The sequence below is a fragment of the Eschscholzia californica genome, unplaced genomic scaffold (genome assembly GCF_041429995.1).
Source record: "Eschscholzia californica isolate CP2 unplaced genomic scaffold, dmEscCali1.0.p SCAF_1, whole genome shotgun sequence".
NCBI classification, from domain to species: domain Eukaryota; kingdom Viridiplantae; phylum Streptophyta; class Magnoliopsida; order Ranunculales; family Papaveraceae; genus Eschscholzia; species Eschscholzia californica.
The window spans coordinates 75011081-75033463 of record NW_028238198.1 but is presented as its reverse complement, the minus strand read 5'-3'; the positions used below and the strand labels follow the sequence as shown (position 1 = coordinate 75033463).

The following is a 22383-nucleotide window of genomic DNA, read 5'->3' as shown; positions in this document are numbered from 1 at the left end:
GTGGGGAGACTGCCAAGACAAGAGGAAAATGCACTAGGTACCTTGGAGCAAAATCACAAAACATCATTGTCATGGAGAATTAGGCATCAAAAAGCTAAAAGATACTAATCTCTCCCTTCTTGCAAAATGGATTTGGAGGTATGGAAACGAAAGTAACACTCTCTGGTGTCAAATGATTAGAGAGTGATACAAGGGGAATCCATCTTGGTGGCCCCGAAAGAGCTGAATCGAAACAAAAAAGGGAGGCCTTGGAAACAAATATTATCGGTTGCAAAGCTTGTGAAGAAATATACCACTGTCCACATTAATAATGGTGAAAAAACTTCATTTTGGAAAGATAAATGGGCAGGTTCTTCTTCTCTCAAAAAGAATTCCATGACATTTAGAAATTTTCAAATTCTAAAGATTGTTCTATTAAGGATATGAGGGTTAGTATCAATAATTCTTTTGATTGGGATCTCAAGCTATCCAGAGTTTGCAAAGAAGAAGAAGCCATAGAGGCGTCAAATCTCCTAAATAGAATCTCCAACCCCATGTTATCGTTTAATGATGACCCTTCCTCTAGAGAATGAAGTCCAAGTGTTAATGGAGAATTCTCAGTAGCTTCACTTTACCATCATCATAACAACTTCTTCTATGGTAGCAACCAAGGTAATCTTCTCAGAGAATTTCCCAACAAAGTTATTTGTAATAGCTTTGTCCCTCCAAAAATTTCTTTTATCATTTGAGCAGACTATCTCAACTCTCTCCCAACTTGTGATCTTCAGAAGAGGTTTCTCGTTTCCAAATCGATGTTCGTTGTGCAAGATGGAGGAAGAGACTCTAGAACATTTATTTTTCAGATGTTCGTTCTCGGTAAATATTGGGAAAGACGTTACTCCTTCACTTAGTAGTGTTTGACTACATGTTAATCTTACCAAAGACATCTTCGACAACTTAACTATTCCTACAACAAGAACCATAAATAGCTTCATCAGGTTTGTTGCTCCTTTTGCCATTATTTGGAGCCTTTGGTATGAAAGCAATAGAAGAATTTTGGAGGACGGGGATAAATTCGCTGCAAATGTTATAATTTCCATCAAAGGACTTGTGCATTATTGGAGTATTAACGAGCCTTGGTTCTCTTACACCATTTTCGTGGAGTGGATTTTCAATCAGGATGCAAAAACTCATGTAATTTTCCTTTATTTTTTCTGTGTTTTACTTTTCCTTTTGTAATTGCAACCTTAGCAATTCTTGTATACAATTCTACTTTCTTCCGAAAAACAAAAAGTTAATTTTTGTAACAATGAAGTGAAGTTACATTGAGTGTAATTTCTATTGAATTTGTTAATTTACAAGAAAGAATTTGAGAATGTTAGGACGTTAGTCAAGAGGGGTCGGATGCAGCGCAAACCTAGTTCTATAAAAAGAAATTCAAACGAAGAGTTTCGGTCTCTCATTTCTCCATAAAAAAAGAAATTAATATGACTACTCAGTGTATATTTTTTTCACTTCAAATTCTTATATTTAGGTGTTTTTTTTTATGATAATATATTTAGGTGTTGTGAAAGGAAAATGAATTGCTTCTTCGTGAGATTGGTTGCGTGAGTTGGCTCTTTACCACCACTGTGTTTTTGCCTTTTTGGCGGGTAAGCTGTATAGGGAATGAAGGGTACTTTCGTCATTTATAGGGTATTAAAGCTAGGGTTTCGTGTATCTGTGAGACAGTGTGACGAACTCTTACCGCCCGCCGTATTGTGTTACGGAGTATAATTTTTGGGAGGTTATAAAATGAAGGCTGTGTCGGTTAATGTTTATATGTCGGTTTTCTTTCTTCTATTTTTCTCAGATATCTTCTTTATCTTTTCTTCTCTCTCTCTCTAAAACACACACACACTCAAGTGCCCTAGTTCTTTTTTTGCTTCATATTCTTTCTGTTTCCGTTTAAACCTGGGGGGTTGTTAGCTGAGAAATAGTAGTAGCTATGACAAATCTATGTGAAAAAGTAAGTGATCGTGACTTCTTCTTTATTGAGGTTTAATGATCAATCATGAAATCTTCTTTAATTGATATAATCATCATCTAATCAATCATTTAATAGTTACCCTTTTTCAATTGATTATGAAATTTTAACCCTCTGTTTTTTTTTATTCTGAATCAGGGTTCAAGTTCAGGTTCTGAAACAATCAAGAAGAGTTGTGCTGATTGTCAAACATCAAAAACCCCTTTATGGAGAGGTGGTCCAGCTGGTCCTAAGGTGAATTTCAGAACCCAAAACCATTTTCCTTCAACCCTTTGGCAAGAAATTTAATGGGTTGTTTTCTGATTTTGATTTCTCTGTTTTTTTTTAGTCTCTGTGCAATGCTTGTGGAATCAGATATAGAAAGAGAAGAAGAGCTAATTTGAGTCAGAAAAAAGAAGGATCAGATAAGAGAAAAACAGAGAGAATAATATCAGGCAATAATAACATCAACAATACTGATTTTGATTCATCTTTGAAGATTAGATTACTTAATTCTAGAAAAGAAATGATGTCAAAAAGATCAACAATGGAATCACATATACAATTAGGAGAGGAAGAACAAGCAGCTTTTCTATTGATGGCTCTTTCTTGTGGATCAGTTTATGCATAATACAAGAGTTCTCCCTAACCAACACATCTATTCTAACCATCTTTTTGTAACCCTTTTTTAACTTTTGTTAGGAAGGATTTAGTTTTAGAGAGAAAGGAAGTATTTTAACTAGTAGGAGTTGTAAGAATGAAAGATCAATGGAATCAAGGAAAATGAGACTTGAATTCTTGGTCATTTTTATATGACTTGACTTGGTTAGTGTTCTCATATGAGGTAGTTAGTGATTTTAATGTGTTCTTTTATATTTTGAGGGTTGGTATGACTTGATCAATCAAGTAAAAGAAGACCTCCCTTTTGGTTATGATGTATAATATTTGCTTTAAGATATATGAGGAATTTTCTAGTAATCTTAATATATAACTTTGTTTCATGATGGAATTTTGTGGAATGTTTTGGTGATGATACTTAATAGTTAGAGAGTGAAAACCTTTAAAATGATGGGAGATTTTATAGGCAATGCTCAATGTTGTTAAAGACAATCTTGCTGAAGGCTAATTCCTAGTTTGGTTAAAGGTAATGTGCGTTTAGGAGGCAATGCCTCAGTCAATATTTGACCTAACTGCGACAGTTGTCGTTAGGCCGCAGGCTGGCTATAGAATTTTGTTTTCTTCTCTCTTCGCCTTCCATCTATCCTCGTCCTCGTCCTCCTTCTCTCTACTCTATATCACGACTCTCTAGCGAAGGGGAGGACCCTCTTCACCGAGAGTGTATGGTTTCCAGACGAACTAGATTTTGAAGGTTTGGTTTGAAAACGAAATCGAACGAGATCGGATTTGAAATCGGATCTCGTCTGGTTTTGTTGAGAGAGACGAGAGAGAAAGAGAGTAGAGAGAGGAAGGAGGAGAGAAAAAGAAGAAGGAAGGATGAAGAAGAAGACTAAGTATTTTTTTAATCAAGGTCGTCGACTGGAGAATGTCGGCCGACGACTTTCTGTCGGAGGGTGAAGATAACTCTTAAAGGCAATATTGTCTTTAACCAAGTTTGGTCAGAAGGGATTGACCAAGTCAAAACTTGTAAAATAGGTTGCCTATAACAACAAAAGGCATTGCCTTAAAATCTCCCTAAAATGATTACTATGCCAATTGTCTAGAATCTCTATTATAACTAGATTCACCTTATCATTAGGACATAATGGGAAGTTCCTTTTTGTTTAAAAATGGGTAACACTGGAATTTAGGAGTCTCTCAATCAAAATGCATCTCACATTACACAAGTGTTCAACTGTTTTTAATCCCAATTGATAGTTGGGCGCTGCTAAAAGCATCTGCCCAAACTTCTATAAGCTGACGGGGTTATTAGCAAGTGGGTCAAAAGTCTAAAATTTTATAGGCGTCCAATTCTCTCAAAGCACCCAGCCTTTCTAACAGAGATTCTTAGATTTTCTTTTTAACCAACTTGTTCACCTCTCTGACTCATGTTTATATACAACTCTAGGGATGTCAATGCTCATGGAACCAAACCTCTCAAGCGCAACAAAGATGCTCTCACTGAGGTCAAGTAGGTTATTTTCAAGCACTTTTGCCCTGCTCCTCCTTCCATCCGTTCTTCCTGTCTTCAATGGGATATAAGGTCATCCAAGCTAAAATCACAATAAGATCACGAATAGAAACCCAGTCCGTACCGATGATGGTTCGAAGAAGAATGGAAAAAAACAAAATTAGGGCAAATGAAAGGTGGGGCTGGATGCTTGTTGGCACCTTGCCTGAATAGCAATGTCGTCGGGTGCTTTTGGCTAGGAGAAAAGAAAATTTATTCATCCCTCCATTTTGGTCCCTCCCTCAGTCCTCTGCTGATGTGGCGACATATCACTTGAGTGTGGAGCAATTAGAGAGTTGGTGAAAAAATATACTTCACTGATGTGTCGCCACATCAGCGGGGGGCTTGGAGAGGGACCAAAATGGTGGGATTTATGGAATTTTTGTTTAACTAGACCGATAATTTATAAACCAAAAATTGAATATTTAGTTAGTAGATTTTCACCATGTACGGCTACCCATAGAGCAATACAAGTGTAGATTATCAAATGTGTGCCTCGCCATGTATATGCTCTTGGCTTGCTTCTCTGCCTAGACGAAAGGCAGTCCAGAGAAACACTTACTGAACCTAGTCTATGTTGTTTAAATGATCAAATCTACTTAGGAGTTAGGTCGGGTCCGAGTGAACTGCCACTAAGAGCAACACCAACCTCAACCTGTCTTAGGCCGATAAAATCACTTTTTCACCTAAAATTTTCTGCACCAGCTCAGCCTAAAAAATTCAACACCGATATCAGCCTCTCTTAAAGTCAAAAATTTGCGCATGTGGGAAACGTTTGCGTGATTTTTTTGTTGGTGTGCGAAACATGTGTGATCTTGTGTATGTGCGAAACATGTGTTTGGACTATTTTCGAAATAATATTTTTTCTCAAATTCGAAGAATTATACGGAGACCGATACGTTGGTGAAATGCATTTTAATAGTTAATGTATGGGTGTTTGTCGGTGTGCGAAACATGTGTGATCTTATGTATGTGCGAAACATGTGTTTGGACTATTTTCGAAATAATATTTTTTCTCAAATTCGAAGAATTATACGGAGACCGATACGTTGGTGAAATGCATTTTAATAGTTAATGTATGGGTGTTTGTTAGCCTAACAAATGTTAAAACTAATTAAAAAAAATGTGTTTGCACCCAACGAATAGAATCAACCCTCACATGACAGTTGGGAACTTCAGTCGACCATAATCTTAGAATCGACTGAAGTGTCCAGTCAGAACTTAGCCCCAACTAGACTTGTAGTGCCCCGCTAAGGCGGGCAGAGGTTGGACTTGCTCTAACATGGCCACAAGAGAGAGTGTGAGCCAAGAATAGAAAAAGAGTACCCCCCACAAATGCTGGCATATCAAATTCTAGAGAGTGTGTTCTTTCATTACCCAAATGCCACGTGTTTAATGCATCCTACATATTCGTGTAAGTTCCAGAAAAGATGACCGAATGACACGAAGACGAACCTAGAATTCATCAGAAGCACCTCCATTGCCACCTATACCACCACCATAAGTAACCCTCTCTCTCTCTCTTCCCTTATACTCTATACATTAGTATCTGTTTTTGATTGATAACATATCGATTATACTGAGTGACAAAATGTTAGCCACAACCCTAAAATCAAACACATCCAAATTGGTATGCTCAATATTACACAATCGAATCAATCCTCTTTGGGCTGTTCGAAGTTTTAGTAGCTCTACTCATCGAACTGCCGATCCTTCTCTTCACTCTAGTGATCCTGAGGTTCTCTCTCTCTCTCTTCAATATCCTTCTTCCTCCTCAATTTGTTGGCTATTTCTTCTGAATAATCTTTCTTTGAATTGATTTGAAACAGGGTATAGATGCTGATGAAGCTGCAAAATCAGAAGCTGCTCAAAAAGAACAAGAAAAGAAACAAATAACCACAAAGGAATCACCAGCAGTACTAGAAGGAAATCAAACAATAAAACCAACAACCCAAACTAATAAAATTGAAAGTTCAGGAGTTCATCCGCCATTAGACCCATTTAACCAACAGAAAAGACATTCCTCTTCTTCAATTGAACAGAAGACAGTACTAGAAGAAGTTAGCTGTGTGGGTATTGATGGTTCTCCTCTACCAAATGATGAAACCCAGAATCAAGAAGATAACAAAGAGTACTATAAAGATAGAAAGCCATCACCTTTAGCAGAAATGGAGATGGCAGAAACAAGATTACCGATTACTCGTGCTACAGACGGTGGAGCTAGTTCTGGGTATTTTGGTGATGACCCAGATGTAATTGGGTGGAGAGAAGAACAGTTAGATACAGCTGAGGATTCACTGAGAAGGGCAACTTTGATATGGAAGCAAAATGCAATGAGAGATGATCCTGATTCTCCTCAAGCTAAGGCTTTGAGAAGAGCTATGATTGAACAGAGAGCTAAATTAGGTTTATCAGAGTTTGATCCTCCAAGGGTTTGATGTAGTAGTAAGATTCTGGATGTGGGTTTATGAGAAATTGTACTAATGAAAGTGAAATTAAATGTGAATTTTAGTGGCGTTATAGGATGGTGCGGACCAGTGATGCTGTTTGCTTTGGCACACCTAGACTTCACGATTTTAAAATGCCTCGAAAGGGTCCTTAACCTCTTAAGAGGAGCACCACACTCCGTCTCCCACTAATGTGAGATTGTTGTCACAACACACCCTCCCAAGACACATCACAGTTGTGTAAATTGTCATGATAACGTGTTATAGGATGGCGCGAATCAGCTTTTCGGACTGCTAATGATAATGTTTGTTTTGGCACGCACCATCCTATAACATGTGGGAGTAAAAGCTTGTAGTAATATGTATAGGGAGTTTTTCATAATTTTTCATTTCATCCCGGAAGTTGTAGGAGAGAGATTATAATTATAACGGCACCTTCAGATCTACTAAGCGCGGCCACAATAGTATGGTAGAAGCAGCTACACTCCTGTTTTTTTCTGGCCCAATACAAATCAACATATTATACTTGGACTTAATATACCAAGGTGGGGGGTGGTTTTTAATATTCGGAACCAGTCAAAAACCTGGTTGCTCAAATGGTTGATGGTGTTGAGATAAATTTCAAAATCTAAAAAGGTGAAATCCATGAGTTTCCAAAATTCGAAATCCGGAAAAGATGGATTGTTATTAGAAGCATAGATAATGTAATGTTATTTAGTTTGAGGTATTAAAGGTATAAATAAAGTAATAAGTTTGTCGTTTTCATGTTGTCGGGTTTTAGGCTTCTTTCATTGTTGGTTTAACTTATGCGGTTATCGTGGTTATCGTGGTTATCACATCTTCATAATGTATCAATGCCTTGTAAACACTAACATAGATCGTAATGGATTTCTCGAAACAAAACAAAAAAAGTATTAGCCACACCTGTTTCTAATCACTTTCTATTGTTTTTTTTCTTCTGCTTTTTTATTTCTCTTTTTCTTTTGCTTTTCTTTCTCTCTAAAAATTCCAGCAGATTTCAAAAGAGATTGGGAAGAAAAATAGTGGTAGTGGTACATGATCGTTTTTCGTACAAGGGAAAAGAAAAATTTATATGTTACCAGCCCTGAACTCAAAGCCGGCAAAGCCTTAATCCGGGCCTCCCGAATTTGGGCCTATAACCTAGAAAAGTTTCAACTCTTTATATCTCTTCAAAACAGATTTTAAGAGCCTCCACACGTATTAAAACAATACAATGGGGCCACACTTTGGCCCATTCTCATTTTATATTTTGTGGACCCAACAACATAATATGTTAGTTCAAAAAAAAAAAAAAACAACATAATACGTTAAGTACTTAAACGGGAGATTTGCTGTTTGGACCCCCTTTCGTATAAATGACTTGCTGTTTGGACTCTTTTTTTCCAGAGTTGCACTTTGGACTCCCTTTTTCAAATAAACCGTTAAATATAACAGTTTAAAAATAAATGGGACATGAAAATACCATTTTACCCTAATCAGAGATAAAAAAAAAAATACTATTTTATCCTCTACTTACCCTAACCCAACCTAGGTAGTTAACTCACAGGTTAACCAAACCCGAGTACTGACCCGCGAGCTGACCCTGGAATGGAATAAAAGAAGAACAATTGTTCTTTTCATCACTGTCAATGGCGGAAGATAGAACTAGAAAAGTCTATCAAGAGAATTGAAAGTGTTGGGAATGAAAGAAACAAAATTTGATTCTTTCTCTTGATCACTTCCAATGGTTAATAAACTAGAAGAAAGGCTGGGAGATTTGGAAAAGGTTTCAGAAACAGAAGAGATGAACATTGATACTCCATTTTCAGCTCCAAAACCAGGTACCCACTGTTAATCTCTGCCCATCCACCCACCCACCTTCTCCTACCTACATATGGAATCTATACAACCCCAAAAATGAAAAAACCTAGTTCTGAGTTTTAAATGAAAAGGAAAATCCCACCATTAACGCAAAAGTAGTAAGTAGTATTACTATAACCCAAAACGGAAATCCCCAAAGACTAGGGCTTAATTTAGTTTCTCACACTAAACTGCAAATATTCCTAATTGAAATACTTCCCATTTTAAAACATTAGTTTTGATCAAAATCTTTAATTTATGATTTTCTTCTTATAAAGAATATAACTTTAATTCGATTTTTAACAAGAAAATTTCATCTTCTAATCAATTTGTTTCTGGAGAAACCTCTTACTCGACCACAACTATTGCTGGGATCCGAAGTGATTTCGACGGGATCAAAGGGAATTTCTAATATCTGAATCATATGAAAATTGAAATGAACAAACTTTTTAGGGTTTTGACAAATCGTGTTTTCTGTAATCGGTTAATTTGTTCTTTGTGATTTCAACAATGTATACTAGATTCAATTTGGACAGAGAAAAAATCTATCCACCGATGATTATTCGATTTCTTCATAATTTTGAGATGTTAATGGTTGAAATCATCAAATCTGAGATAAATAAAGCAATCTTGTTTCTCCCTCAGTGATTAAAGCATAAGAAGTTCTTGAGTTTGACCCTATTTGTCTAATTATTTGGTAGGCGATTTGATTGATTCAGCGGCGACGGCGGTGATTGTGGTGGAGATGGTGCAACGAAGTGATTGAATCGGATATTTGAGTCAAGAACATGTCCTACGAAGGTGTGAGATTTGGTGTTAAAATAATAGATGATCTACTAAGAAAAGTGCTAGGTGGGAAATAACCCTTGAATAAAAGAAGAAGATGAGTTAAAAGAAGAAAGGGGTCCAGATTGCAATATTGATTATACAAGGATAAAGTGGGTATTTTTGAAAATATAATTCTAGAGACAGAATATGCCTATGTGATTCCGTCAAAAGGGAGTCCAAAATGCAACTCTGAAAATAGGGAGTCCAAACTGCAAGTCAATTATATGAAACGGGGTCCAAACAGCAAATCTCCCTAATTAAACCCTAATATTTGCCCCAATTTTTATTCTTTTTCCCCTTATCCTCTCTTTCAACATCGAGTTTCCAAATGACCAAACCCCAGCCGATTGTTCAAGCCACCGTTGAATCTTCTCTTCATTATTCTTCCAATTCCAACGACAAACTACCAAGCAAAGTGCCAAATCATCCCACAACACAAGCAGCCAATCACTAACTCTTGTTATTTCTCTCTCTAATGGTGTGCAATTAATTAATTTTCTTTCTTAAGTGTTGCTTTTAATCTATTTTATTTGTGCCTCTAATTGTTGTTGTTGCAAATTAAGACTAGGTGAACACCGCACCGTACGAACTCAGTAAATATCTTTTGGTTAATATCATTATAAGTATAAAAGAGTTGGTGAAAGATACAATCTATGAACGGAATCAATAAGTTAGATCAAATTCTCTTTTTTATCCTGTAAAAAACTGACTGACGTGTTATAATATATAGGATTATCATCATTGTTATTATGAATTTGTTATCATTTGCAATATTAATATACATAGATAGAAAAGAAGAATTTGGCAGAAAAGCATAGGGAGCAATGCATGTATGACTTTTAGAGTGAAAATCTGTTTAACAGAACATAACAGGCTTGGGACTTGTCACACTTCGAACTCTGTATCCCTAGACATATCTAGGCATAGGTCATTCGCAAACAATAGTTGCAAATCTAGTAATGACTTTAAAACTTTTTAAATCGAGTTTTTAAATGGAATCAACCTTCCTTCTTTCTTAGAAATTTTTTACTATGAGAATTAGGTGGATCGACTTGGTCTACTCAGTTTGACACAAGTACAAAAATGCAATTATTTAACCGTTAGATAGATTGTAAGATTTATTAGGTCTCTGAGATGGTAATCAGAATATCGTCACTTGGAATCAACAATAGATAATCTCCATTACAACCGAAAAAATCTTGTAAATATACGTTCGTGTAAAAATCATGAAAAACGTAAAGAGATCACATTTTGATAACTCGCTTCGGGCCTCCAAAGTGTCAGGATCGGCCCTGTGTACACATTTTTTTATGGGAAGAGGCCTTGGCCTGATTTTATTAAGACGAAATATTGGCTACAGCGGTCGCCAATTGACTTGCAATGCAAGAAGGGATGTTCGGATACACCCAACTTTGAGTTACATTATTTATAAAGAAAATTTTGCAAGTAAATGAGCACTATTATTCATGATTCGAGCACAATACCCAAACTCTAATTTATCGAAATTTTACGCAAATTGAACATCTGAAACTGTATGTTCTATCCTCCATGGTGGTTGTTCGTTTACTGCCATACAAGCCGAGATAACTTGCAATGAATCCCCCTCAATAATAACATTTTGGTGCTTCAATTCCGTTGTCAAGCGGACTGCCATTTTTGCTGCCATGACTTCCGCCACTACTGCATCCGACAACACCATAACTTTACTTTTTGCTGCTAAAAACGATCATTCATGGCTCCTGGCCACAGCAGCAACTGCTGCCATCCCTTGATTAAATGCAGCGTCAAAAATTATTTTAATATCACCTACATAAGGAGGACACCAACCACTCGAGTTATCTTCCTGTAGGGTTTTGGTGTATCCTATACACTACCTAGTGTTGTAAGCGGAATCTCAAACATCTCATGTTTAACACTAGATTGCCCAGGACCTATATGCATAAACTAATCAATGAACTAGAGAGGGATAAATACCTTAACGCGTTTTTTCCTCGAACCATTCCAATCGCATGCAAAGATCGAGAGCTCCAACTGTAGCTCCTCTACTTGAGACACCGAGTGAATAGACTTGATCTCCCTTCCTTTCAGACTGCTAGGACTTAGTAGAAGGTTGAGAAGAACTCTTCTTCTTGACTAGATTGATAGAATGGGAACTTTTTCTCTATATTCCTCTCTCTCCAATAGCTGTATATTCAGAGAGAGAGAGAGAGCTGTATAATTTTCCTTAGAGAAAAATCCACACCTTTTCTGTTCTCAACTGACCCAATATATAGACAAACCCTAATTAGAATCTCATTCAGATTAGGTTTTCTATTTTCTGGGTCACAGAAAAGATAATTACCAAAATACCCTTTTTGGGGTATTTTGATAATCCCCTTAAGTGTGGCCGGCCAGGGCAGCCCACTATGGGCCTTATATGGCCGGCCCACTTACTCTGGTCGGCCATCTCATGGCCGGCCCAAAGAGCCTCCTTTCTATCTTGTCCCGAATCTCCATTCGGACCCTTTCGGCCTTTCCAGTTGAATCCCATCCAACTTTAGCCAGTTCCCGTCTAGTCAAATCTCTCCGATCAAGTTACCACTCTTATGTGTAACCCGTTGTAGGATCCGGTCTATGTTAGCCTCGAATCAACTCCTTGATCCGATGATCGTAGCTGGCTTCTAGCAAAGCATTACGACCCCTAATTGGACCGGACTGGATGATCTTTACGTGTGGTCATCGTTATCCTAACTGACAAATTGATCGCATTGCCACCTTGGTCGAAGGACACTCCTTCGGAAGGACATCTCCTTCAGACCGAACGGATAAATCCTTCAGTCTCCCACTTGTACTTAGAACAAGTGCAATGCTCGATTCCCATGTCGCTTAGTATCCCATCTGATACGTCACACGTTTCAGACTTTCTTGATCCAGAGAACAACTGTCAATTCAAATGATTAACTCTTAATCCATTTGAGTGCGGTCACACATTTCACAGTTGCTTCTCCTCAAGTGGCCCGGAGATACTTATTCCTAACTTAATAGGAGGACATCATCCAGTCTTGTACTCCCACTTAACTTCATGTCTATCCTGTCTCCCCCAGTATGCTGCCTTTATAACCTCCTTTTACGGCGGCGTTTGACAGTACCAAAGCTCGACATTCCTTACATAAGATGAGTGGAGCACTCATGTTTACGGAATCTCTCCAATCTTGCCTATGAGAGTTTGTGACGCCTTTTTCAACTTCTTGAAAAAACTCTCATCTTTGGGTTAATCCAATGTAGATTCCCCAATCTACATCCATGTAATTGACTTAAATACTATATTCCTATAGCCCATGGAACTGCGCTATCAGTCAATTCCCATGCTAGTCTTCTTGAGTCATTGTTGTCCATGCAATGACCTGGACTAGGGACTCAATAATGAATCTATTCCATGTTCACTTAGTAGGGTTCCATTTACCAGATCACGTATCTGATAAACCTACCTGGAATTCCTCATTATTTTTGGACTGTCATTAAACACTAAACCATGATTTAACGACGAAATAATTAACTTATTTCTGATAATAAGAGTTTGTAAATCTTGAGCCTTCCCGCGTAACTCCTTACACCCCCAAGTTTACTAGTCTAAGCTTTTCAGGAAAGCTTAATGCCTACGACCTTAGTATTACCACCATACTTAGTCAAGGTGACAGTTTAGTTAATAGATCAAATCTATATGAATTTTGCTTGTTATCATCCGATGATAATCTTCAGTATCGCTATACCGAATTAAAACTTCCCAAGTTTTAACTACTTTCTTTTATTTGTAAAGTTTGCAACAGACTCTGCCTGGAACCCTTCCAGCTTACTGTTCCTCCAAGTCAAGATTGTCATCTTATTCTGGAAGTTTGCAACATATGACTTTTCAACCTTTTATTTTCATACCGAGATCTCACAAGTTCTTCTCAAGTACATTGTGTGATCCAGATCAGCTCATCTGGATTTGATTGGTGACGACCATAAATACTCCAAGTATTTTGCGACGTTGAGGCGAATGCTAATCATGTCCCACATGACCGATCTTATGCCTTTTGCATAACCATCTTTCTCATGCGTGCTTGCTCATCAGAATCCTTCAGATTCTAAATCTTGCTAAGCTGTGTGCCATGAGACTTGGGTAGAAATACTCTGTTTGAGTGTTTCACATTGGACTTTTCAAGACCTTTTCTTGAACAAGTCTTATCACCTTCTCGATCTATCTCCATAAATCTTTGGTGCCCAAAAGCATTTCACCTTTATGTGGTCCTTTTATTGAGTCAGTTTTAAACTGTTTTCAACATCAGAATGTTGTTCTCAATCTCTAGTATGTCTTCTACATACCGGACCAAAGAAAACTGGGTCACTCCCACTAACCTTCTTGAACTTCTTAAATTCAAGATTTCTCTTCATTCCCAAAGAAACCAACTCTTGATTACTTTGCTGAATCGAAGATTCCAACTCCTACTTGTTCGCTTTAATCCCTTGATGGATTTTGAAGCTTGCATTCTCACTAGCTTTAGAAGAGTAAACTTCCTCCTGAATGTGTCATGTACACATTCCTTTGCTAGTAATAGATCATTATGGTCATGCTCTGGGAAACACCAATGTTTCCCTCCTTGTCTGTTTTTCACTTTGAAAAACCTATTTGGACTTAACAGGAACCCTTCCTTTAAGCAAAATAGACCAAGTTTCAAACTTGATTTCAGACATGGATACCATTCTGATCATATGGCTCCAAGCCATGTTTCGGAGTGATTCCGTCACACCTAGCTCATTTTCTTCTTCAGCCGGATCCCCATCCTCTGAGACAGATTTATGAGCTTTCAAGGTCTATAAGGGGTTTGAACAACTTCGAGACACTCTCAACTCCTTGAGGGTTCTCTTGCGAATCACATTCGCCCTGCGCGGGAGGATCTCCGAGATCTACCATCTCTTCCTCTCTTTCCTTTTCTATCGGCTCAGAATAGTTAGGAATCGCGACTTCTGACATCGGTACAACGGTGTCAGTTTGTTGCTCAGATCGAATTTCTTCGATTTCTAATATTTCTCCCACTTGTCTTCTTGAAATAACTCTTATTTCAAGGAAGACACCATCACGAGCAACAACCTCCTTGTTCTCTGATTGCTTGTGGAAGAATCCCCAATATTTATTTATCCCATAAATAAATATTCTTTCTTGATATGCAAACTTGGTTCTCGGAAACCATTTACGTTTCATATCTATAGACCTTTAGAAAAGACCACTTTTGGAACCCTTCCAAACCCATACTCTTATGGTGTCTTTTCAGCTTTTGACGGAATATGGTTAGCTAGGAAGAACGACCGTGTTTGAGAATATATCCTACAAAGTGTTCGGAAGATTGGCCTTAACCCATCACATATCGACCCATGTCTCACATGTTCGATTACTCCCACTAAACTCATCATCCATATGATGTGTTTGTGGAGCAAGGTGAGAAACTATTTCTCAACTTCTTTTGATGGTCATCAAATTTCTGATTCAAATATCCATCATCTCGATCCAATCGAATGACTTATATTTTCATCAAGTGGATTCAGGTTGACTCTAGTTAGTGTACCAATAGTTTTACGTACATCTGTATGTACAAAAAAAAAACTATTAGTTTACTAGCCCTTTCTCCCTTTCTAAAAGGTGACTTTGTCAAATGGCCACGTTGAACAAAATTCACATGTGTCGTATGATTCAAAATCATTAGACTTAGAAATCCATACCATTGGATCTTCTTCATGTGTTTTATGTCAATTTGACCAATGACAAATCATGAGTTGACCTCTCCGAATCCTTTGATTATAGCCTATCGTATCATTGTTAATGTTCTTGGTTCTCTAAGAACCTTTCGTTAATTTAGCACTATTTTAAAACATCTGATGTTTCTAGAAGAACATAATAACTCTTATTAAGTTCTACCTAGATTAGTGTCTAAAAGAAGACTTTGATCCCTTTCAGCATCCTTAGCAACTCTTGCTTCTGCTCCCTCTTGGATCCTTTCTTCTTTTAGTCAAGCATGTAATTCCCACAAAGGGAATCTACAAAACTTGCTAAACTAACTTAGTTAACAAAGATACAAGAATCGGAATTCATAATTCCTTTTCTTTTCTCTTCCAGGTACTCCGGGTAGTTTCCTTGAATGGCCTAGCCAAACTTTTACAACGACCCTTTAACCTTTTGAATCATAAGAACTCTTCTTATATTCTTTCGGTAGCTGAATCTTAAGAACGTTTCTTAGATTCACTTTTCCTCAATGTTCTTTTCAAGACGACTTACTTAGAGGCACCATCCTCTCCATTCACGACTTCTAGTGGAACTCTTCCTTTAGTTGTCGAATGGTTGTGTATGCATCCATATCATTAATCTCTTCGTGAGAGAAGAATTTTATGGATGTTCACAAAAGACTTTGGATAATCATATCCTCAGTCGTCTGAAGAACTAATGAACATTAGGAATGATATATTCTCGGACGTTTTCTTTATTTCGAATTCGAGAACGCTTCTCGGATTCTTTTCCAATCATGAAAATAATTTTCGTTTAATTCCTTCTGAAGGAATGAACGAAGGTTGGAAAACTATTTTCTAATAGTCATATATCCTCTACTTTTAAAAGAAAATAAAACAAAATCCTAAAACTTATTATCATTGCAAAAACACTTTTTGCCATATTATTCAATGAAAAACGTCCCCCTATGAATAATACGATTCCAAGACCCCATTCCTGTGAAGCTAAGCGTACTTTGGCACTGCCCTTAACTTCACCCTCCTGGGTGAGTAACTCCTTACTGATCATATCTCATATGACTCTTGGTTGATGAATAACACTTATGTGTTAAATTCATCCTTTTGCCTCGAAATCCAAAACTCTTTTGCTGACTCGTTTGAGAATAACCATTTAGACATGTAGACCTCTTCATAGGTCTACCCGTATTGTCCCGAGGTAAAAGATGGCACCCTGCTTTGGCATGACCCACCATCGATGAACAAGGGCGCAACAGGTGTCTTAATCTGGGTAGGCATTACTCAAAATTCTTTTTGGGGACTCTTACGTTTTTGTTTGCATGCATTACTGTGAACTCTAACATAATCATACACCACACAAAACGTAAATAAGTAAATGCGCGCGAGAAAATAAATCAAGCAGATATGATCCTAGTATGGCCCCTAACCTAAAAGATCTAATCTTCTTAGGTTCTTTGCTTGTTTAGCCTCCGTTCGCCTGGATCTCCATCCTCGAACATCCATTGAATTCTCCCACTCGAACCACGATCTCATCCTTTGGCTCTTCAATGGACTCAATTGTTCCCTTAAACTCTAATTACAAGACTCAACGATTCGCAGATCGTATAAAACTTGAAATTAAATTAATTACAACGGGCACCCATCCGTGCTTAAAAACAAGATAGAACAATTCTATGGCCATACTAGAACCCGCATTCACATCCATACACACATAATAATATGACATTCATAAAACACCCAAGTATGTATGAGATTCGCTTACTCAGGTCGAATCTAGGTTTGCTATGTTCTAGATAGCTATTCGGGAGATACTACCGACATCTCTATGTCTAACGTGCCTTAAGTCCCACTAATGGCTCGTTTGGTTTTATCTCAAAAGATTTTGAAATCGTTTTGGAAAAACTCCGATTCGGGCTTTGGTGGGCCCGGGTCGCTTTCGGAAAAAATATGGTCAAAGTCGGAAGAAGAAAACCGAACCCTCCCACTTAAGTCAAGGCCCAAAAGACCCGAGTCTAACTCAAAAGACTTAAGTCAAACTTGGTCAAGGGACCCTTTGACTAGACCTAGTCAAGTCTCGGTCAAGGTCCGAACCAAGGTCGGACCCGGATTGGCACGTTCCAGACCGTGCCAAGTCCCTCGGGTGGTCGCGTCCTGGCCCTAGGCCAGACGCTTCCTGACCTTGCAGACGCGTCCTAGACGCTCTGCCCAAGTCCGAGCTTCTCGGACTCCCAGTCCGAGACAGCTTCTGGTCTCACCAGACGCGTCCCAGACGCGTTCTGGAAGGTTCTGTCCTGGTCGCGTCCGGATTCCCAATCCGAGACGCGTCCGGACTAGTCTCTGTGGTCGCGTCTGGAAGACGCGACCTCAGGTGCTGGACGCGGATCCTTCGGGATCCCTGTCCGAGACGCTCTCGGACGCGTCTTCTGTCCGAGAAGCTCGGACGCGTCCTAATCCGAGACGCTCTCGGATTCCCAGTCCGGGAAGGACTGGGACGCGTCCTGAGCGTCCGCGACTGGCCAGACGCGTCCTGGGACGCGTCCTGGTCAGTCCGGTCTCTGGACAGCACCCTGTTTTCCTCTAATTTTCGAAAAAACTCCAACTTTTTGCTGCTGTTTTGATGATTCTTCATCCAAAACTCAGCAATTTGAAAACTCTTTTTCAAAAAACCATCCACTTTAAAATTTTATTTTGAAAACTCTTTTCAAAAACACCAAATTTTAAAGATTTCCCATTGAAACTCTTTCAATTTTCTATCCGATTAAGTCTAAATCTAATTTAAACTAATCAATTTCATGTCTAAATCCCTATTTAAACATAAAATCATCTAATCAATCAAGCTCGAATCTAATTCGACTAGTCAGAGATAGTTTCATGCAACCGGCTCGTGATGCCACTGTAGGGTTTTGGTGTATCCTATACACTACCTAGTGTTGTAAGCGGAATCTCAAACATCTCATGTTTAACACTAGATTGCCCAGGACCTATATGCATAAACTAATCAATGAACTAGAGAGGGATAAATACCTTAACGCGTTTTTCCCTCGAACCATTCCAATCGCATGCAAAGATCGAGAGCTCCAACTGTAGCTCCTCTACTTGAGACACCGAGTGAATAGACTTGATCTCCCTTCCTTCAGACTGCTAGGACTTAGTAGAAGGTTGAGAAGAACTCTTCTTCTTGACTAGATTGATAGAATGGGAACTTTTTCTCTATATTCCTCTCTCTCCAATAGCTGTATATTCAGAGAGAGAGAGAGAGCTGTATAATTTTCCTTAGAGAAAAATCCACACCTTTTCTGTTCTCAACTGACCCAATATATAGACAAACCCTAATTAGAATCTCATTCAGATTAGGTTTTCTATTTTCTGGGTCACAGAAAAGATAATTACCAAAATACCCTTTTTGGGGTATTTTGATAATCCCCTTAAGTGTGGCCGGCCAGGGCAGCCCACTATGGGCCTTATATGGCCGGCCCACTTACTCTGGTCGGCCATCTCATGGCCGGCCCAAAGAGCCTCCTTTCTATCTTGTCCCGAATCTCCATTCGGACCCTTTCGGCCTTTCCAGTTGAATCCCATCCAACTTTAGCCAGTTTCCGTCTAGTCAAATCTCTCCGATCAAGTTACCACTCTTATGTGTAACCCGTTGTAGGATCCGGTCTATGTTAGCCTCGAATCAACTCCTTGATCCGATGATCGTAGTTGGCTTCTAGCAAAGCATTACGACCCCTAATTGGACCGGACTGGATGATCTTTACGTGTGGTCATCGTTATCCTAACTGACAAATTGATCGCATTGCCACCTTGGTCGAAGGACACTCCTTCGGAAGGACATCTCCTTCAGACCGAACGGATAAATCCTTCACTTCCAACTGTAGGTCAGTCCCAATTGTTTCCAAACCTTCATTCTCTTCGTCACTTAACATCTTGACTGCATGTTGAACAATGACATTTACACATGGTATTATCAAAGACACGTTTATTTCGAGCTTTCCATAAACACCAAATGGTGTATATTCTCAACTTCAATTTGTTGACATTACTTCCTTTCTTTAACCATTCCAACAACACTTCTTTGAACTTTATATCTCCATCAAATCTAAGGGACAATAAGGAACAACTCCGAATTTCCATTGCAATTCTACATCTCCTAAACAAATGAGCAATAGTCTCTTCCTCCCTATCACAGCAAGGGCATAACTTAGAGACCACAAAATCAAATCTCAATGCTCTATCTTTTGTAGGAGGAGTTTGTCGAAGTAACCGCCAAATAAAATACTTAACTCTTGGCAATACATGTAACTTTGTCCAAAAAGATTGCCAAGAGAAGTTCGATATTGTATTACCACTTTGTGACGTCGTTGGGAAAGATTTCTCTAAAGATTTGTAACAAGAAATTGTCTTTCTCTGTATGCACCCATATGATTCTACCTTCACCGCCTCTGATATTCAATTGAATTTGAAGTATACCCTTTGCGGATAACTCGTCAAAAACATGTACTATAATTTCCTTCTTCCACTCCCCGGTAGAAGTTATCAAATCCTTGACTTTAAATAAATTTGGGATGTCTTGGTTTTCTAACCTTTTTCCTGGTTTGAAGCCCCTTAAGTTAGGAACCCAATTGTCATCCCAAATACGAATAGATGCACCATCTCCAACCGACCAACATAGACCTTCTTTGATGAATTCTCTTATTAGTAACATACCTTTCCACGTTTGAGTACATGACGTTTTAGACTCATGTAACCAAAAATCGCAAGAATTTTTATGGTATTTAGCTCTCAAAAGTCTAACCCGTAATGCATTAGGTTCAGTAATAAACCTCCATACCAACTTCCCAACCATAGCTTTGTTCACCAATCTCATATTGCGAATACCTAGTCCTCCCTCTTTTTGACTAGCCTATAAGTTATTCCAACCATAGTTGTGTACGTAGCAGTAAGTAAGAGAGAATTGATACAGTATAATTTAACAATAAAAACATAGTTAGTAATTCATGAATCAGTGTTTCAAATATGGAGTTGTTATATTATTTTCCACGCAGATTTCCTCCGCCTGCAAGTTTTAGTTTCACAGAGTATTATTTAGAATGCGAGAAAATAAAATATGTTGACCAAGACAAAAAAGAAAAATCATGAGAGATTGCGAGAAAAAGGGTGAGAGGAGATAAAGGAGATGAAGACAGGGGTTATATGAGAGATTGAAAAACGAGATTAACATATTCTCAATATCTTATTTGTTATGTAAATATCGTACCAAATGAGTTGCTTTTTTAGGATACTAAATTATATATGGTGTAATAGGCAGTTCCTAAAGTTTCTAATACGATGGATATAGGCGGTTTAGCAATTGCTTATAGGCGGTTTAGTTTGGATGCATGTAGGCAGTTTCCAATAACTCAAGGCGGTTTTGGTTTTCAAAAATTGAAGTCGGTGGTGAGCATCCAATTTGGAGATGGTCGGCTTATACTAATATTTAAATAGAGGACTTGAGTGCTTTGAACCACACCAACACAAGCAACAACAACTCTTCTTTAGAGAGCTAGAGAGAGAGCAAGAGTGAGAGAAATTTTTCATAGTTTTTTAGCGGTGCTAAATTTCTCGGTCGTCGAAGATTTAGTATAGAAGGTTATTACTATACGGTACCATCTTGGGACGAACTTGCGGGTTGTGTGAGTCGTCTTCATCTATCCTTCGATAAAGATTTCTTGTTCGCCCGAGGATGTAGGCTTTAAAGCCGAACCTCGTAAATTCTGTTTGCATATTTAGATTTTGACTTAGCTTTTCGATTAATCTTCATAATCGGATCAATTTCTAGGATAGGTTTGATAGCTTCCGCGACTTTCAGTTCTAACAATTGGTATCAGAGCCTTGTTGAGATTGAACGAAGAGAAGATGGGATCGAGAAGTGGTACGGTCAAATCAGGGAAATATGAGATAGAGAAGTTCAATGGGAAAAACGATTTTTTCTTATTGGCGAATGCAGATGAAGAATCTGCTAATCTCGCAGAAATTACACAAGACGTTGACGGGAAAGAAACCAGGAGATATGTCAGATGAGGATTGGGAGGAGTTAGATCTCGAAGCACGGGCAACCATTATGTTGTGTCTTGAGAGGGACGTGGCGTTCCTAGTAGACGAAGAAACAACGGCGGCGAGTGTCTGGTTAAAGCTAGAAAACAACTTCATGACGAAAACTTTAACGAATCGGGTCTACTTAAAATCCAAATTATTCACATGTAGAATGGAAGAGGGTTCTTCTATTCAGGAATATGTGAATAGGTTTGACAGGATTATCTCAGATTTGAAGGATATTGATGTTAAGGTTGAGGATGAGGACCAAGCCCTCATATTGTTACTTTCATTACCGAAATCCTATGAGAACCTTGTTCAAACTTTGATGCTTGTTGGTGATTGTCTAACCATGGAAGAGACGAGAAATTCGTTATTAGCGGATGACCTTCGTAAGGTTGCTACTAGCAGTATGAAGTCAGGTGGAGTAGACAAGGATCAAGCACAAAGGTTGTTTGTAACGAGGGGGAGGAGTAATGAAAGGGGAAAGGGAAAGGGCGGGAAATCTAGATCCAAATCTAGAGGCTCTTTCAAGAAAACGTGCTTTAGTTGTGGTGAGCTTGGCCACTTTAAATCGACTTGTCCAAAGAGAAAGTTGAAGCAAAAGAACGAAGACTACAAGGGGAAACAAGAGATGCAAGAGGCGGGATATGCGTCAGAAGACCCTGACGAATGTTTCTCGGTGACAGAGGTGTCTGAGAAGATCTCCGATAAGTGGATGTTTGATTCAAGGGCGTCACACCATATGTGTCCAAATAGGGAGTGGTTTACTACCTATAGGAGTATAGATGGTGGTACAGTTATACTGGGTTATGATAGTATATGTAAAATTGTGGGACTCGGAACAATACGGATCAAGATGCACGATGGAGTGGTGAGAACATTGACGGACGTAAGACACATACCCGATTTGCGGAAAAATCTAATTTCCCTTGGTGTGTTGGAGCAAAACGGCTGTAAGATAATTATAGAGAATGGCTCCATAAAAGTCGTTAAGGGTTCTTTGGTGGTAATGAGAGGTACTCGTTACGGTAATTTATACAAACTTTTGGGGACAACAATTACTGGAGATGTAACAGTAGGAATCAGTGGAAGGGATCCAACGACTAGTACGAGGCTTTGGCATATGCGCCTTGGGCATATGTCAGACAAGGGTCTATCTTTGATGTGCGGGAAAGGCTTGTTGAAGGACATGAAGAAGCCTTGCATGGAGTTTTGTGAGCATTGTGTGTTCGGGAAGGCACACAGGGTGACGTTCTCTACAAGCAAGC

General features: G+C 38.6%; 2 protein-coding genes across 2 annotated transcripts; both read left to right on the top strand.

Annotated features, from left to right (window-relative positions):
- The first annotated feature begins 1800 nt into the window (after positions 1-1800).
- Positions 1801-2972, top strand: LOC147569130 (GATA transcription factor 15-like). The gene is made up of 3 exons (XM_086671689.1): positions 1801-1987; positions 2144-2239; positions 2334-2972. The coding sequence occupies exons 1-3, from the start codon at positions 1967-1969 to the stop codon at positions 2613-2615; spliced, it is 399 nt and encodes a 132-aa protein (XP_086527815.1). The 5' UTR covers positions 1801-1966; the 3' UTR covers positions 2616-2972.
- Positions 2973-5684: 2712 nt separating this feature from the next.
- LOC147569129 (uncharacterized) lies at positions 5685-6671 on the top strand. The gene is made up of 2 exons (XM_086671677.1): positions 5685-5889; positions 5981-6671. Exons 1-2 carry the CDS (start codon positions 5743-5745, stop codon positions 6587-6589), a joined length of 756 nt encoding a protein of 251 aa, XP_086527803.1. The 5' UTR covers positions 5685-5742; the 3' UTR covers positions 6590-6671.
- The last annotated feature ends 15712 nt before the right edge of the window (positions 6672-22383 follow it).

Excerpts from the sequence above, each read along its gene's own strand:
- LOC147569130 (XM_086671689.1), top strand. The coding sequence starts at position 1,967 with ATGACAAATCTATGTGAAAAA. Across the intron at positions 1,988-2,143 it reads TGACAAATCTATGTGAAAAA|GGTTCAAGTTCAGGTTCTGA; the intron begins GTAAGTGATCGT and ends ATTCTGAATCAG. Across the intron at positions 2,240-2,333 it reads GTGGTCCAGCTGGTCCTAAG|TCTCTGTGCAATGCTTGTGG; the intron begins GTGAATTTCAGA and ends GTTTTTTTTTAG.
- LOC147569129 (XM_086671677.1), top strand. The coding sequence starts at position 5,743 with ATGTTAGCCACAACCCTAAAATCAAACACATCCAAATTGGTATGCTCA. Across the intron at positions 5,890-5,980 it reads TTCACTCTAGTGATCCTGAG|GGTATAGATGCTGATGAAGC; the intron begins GTTCTCTCTCTC and ends GATTTGAAACAG.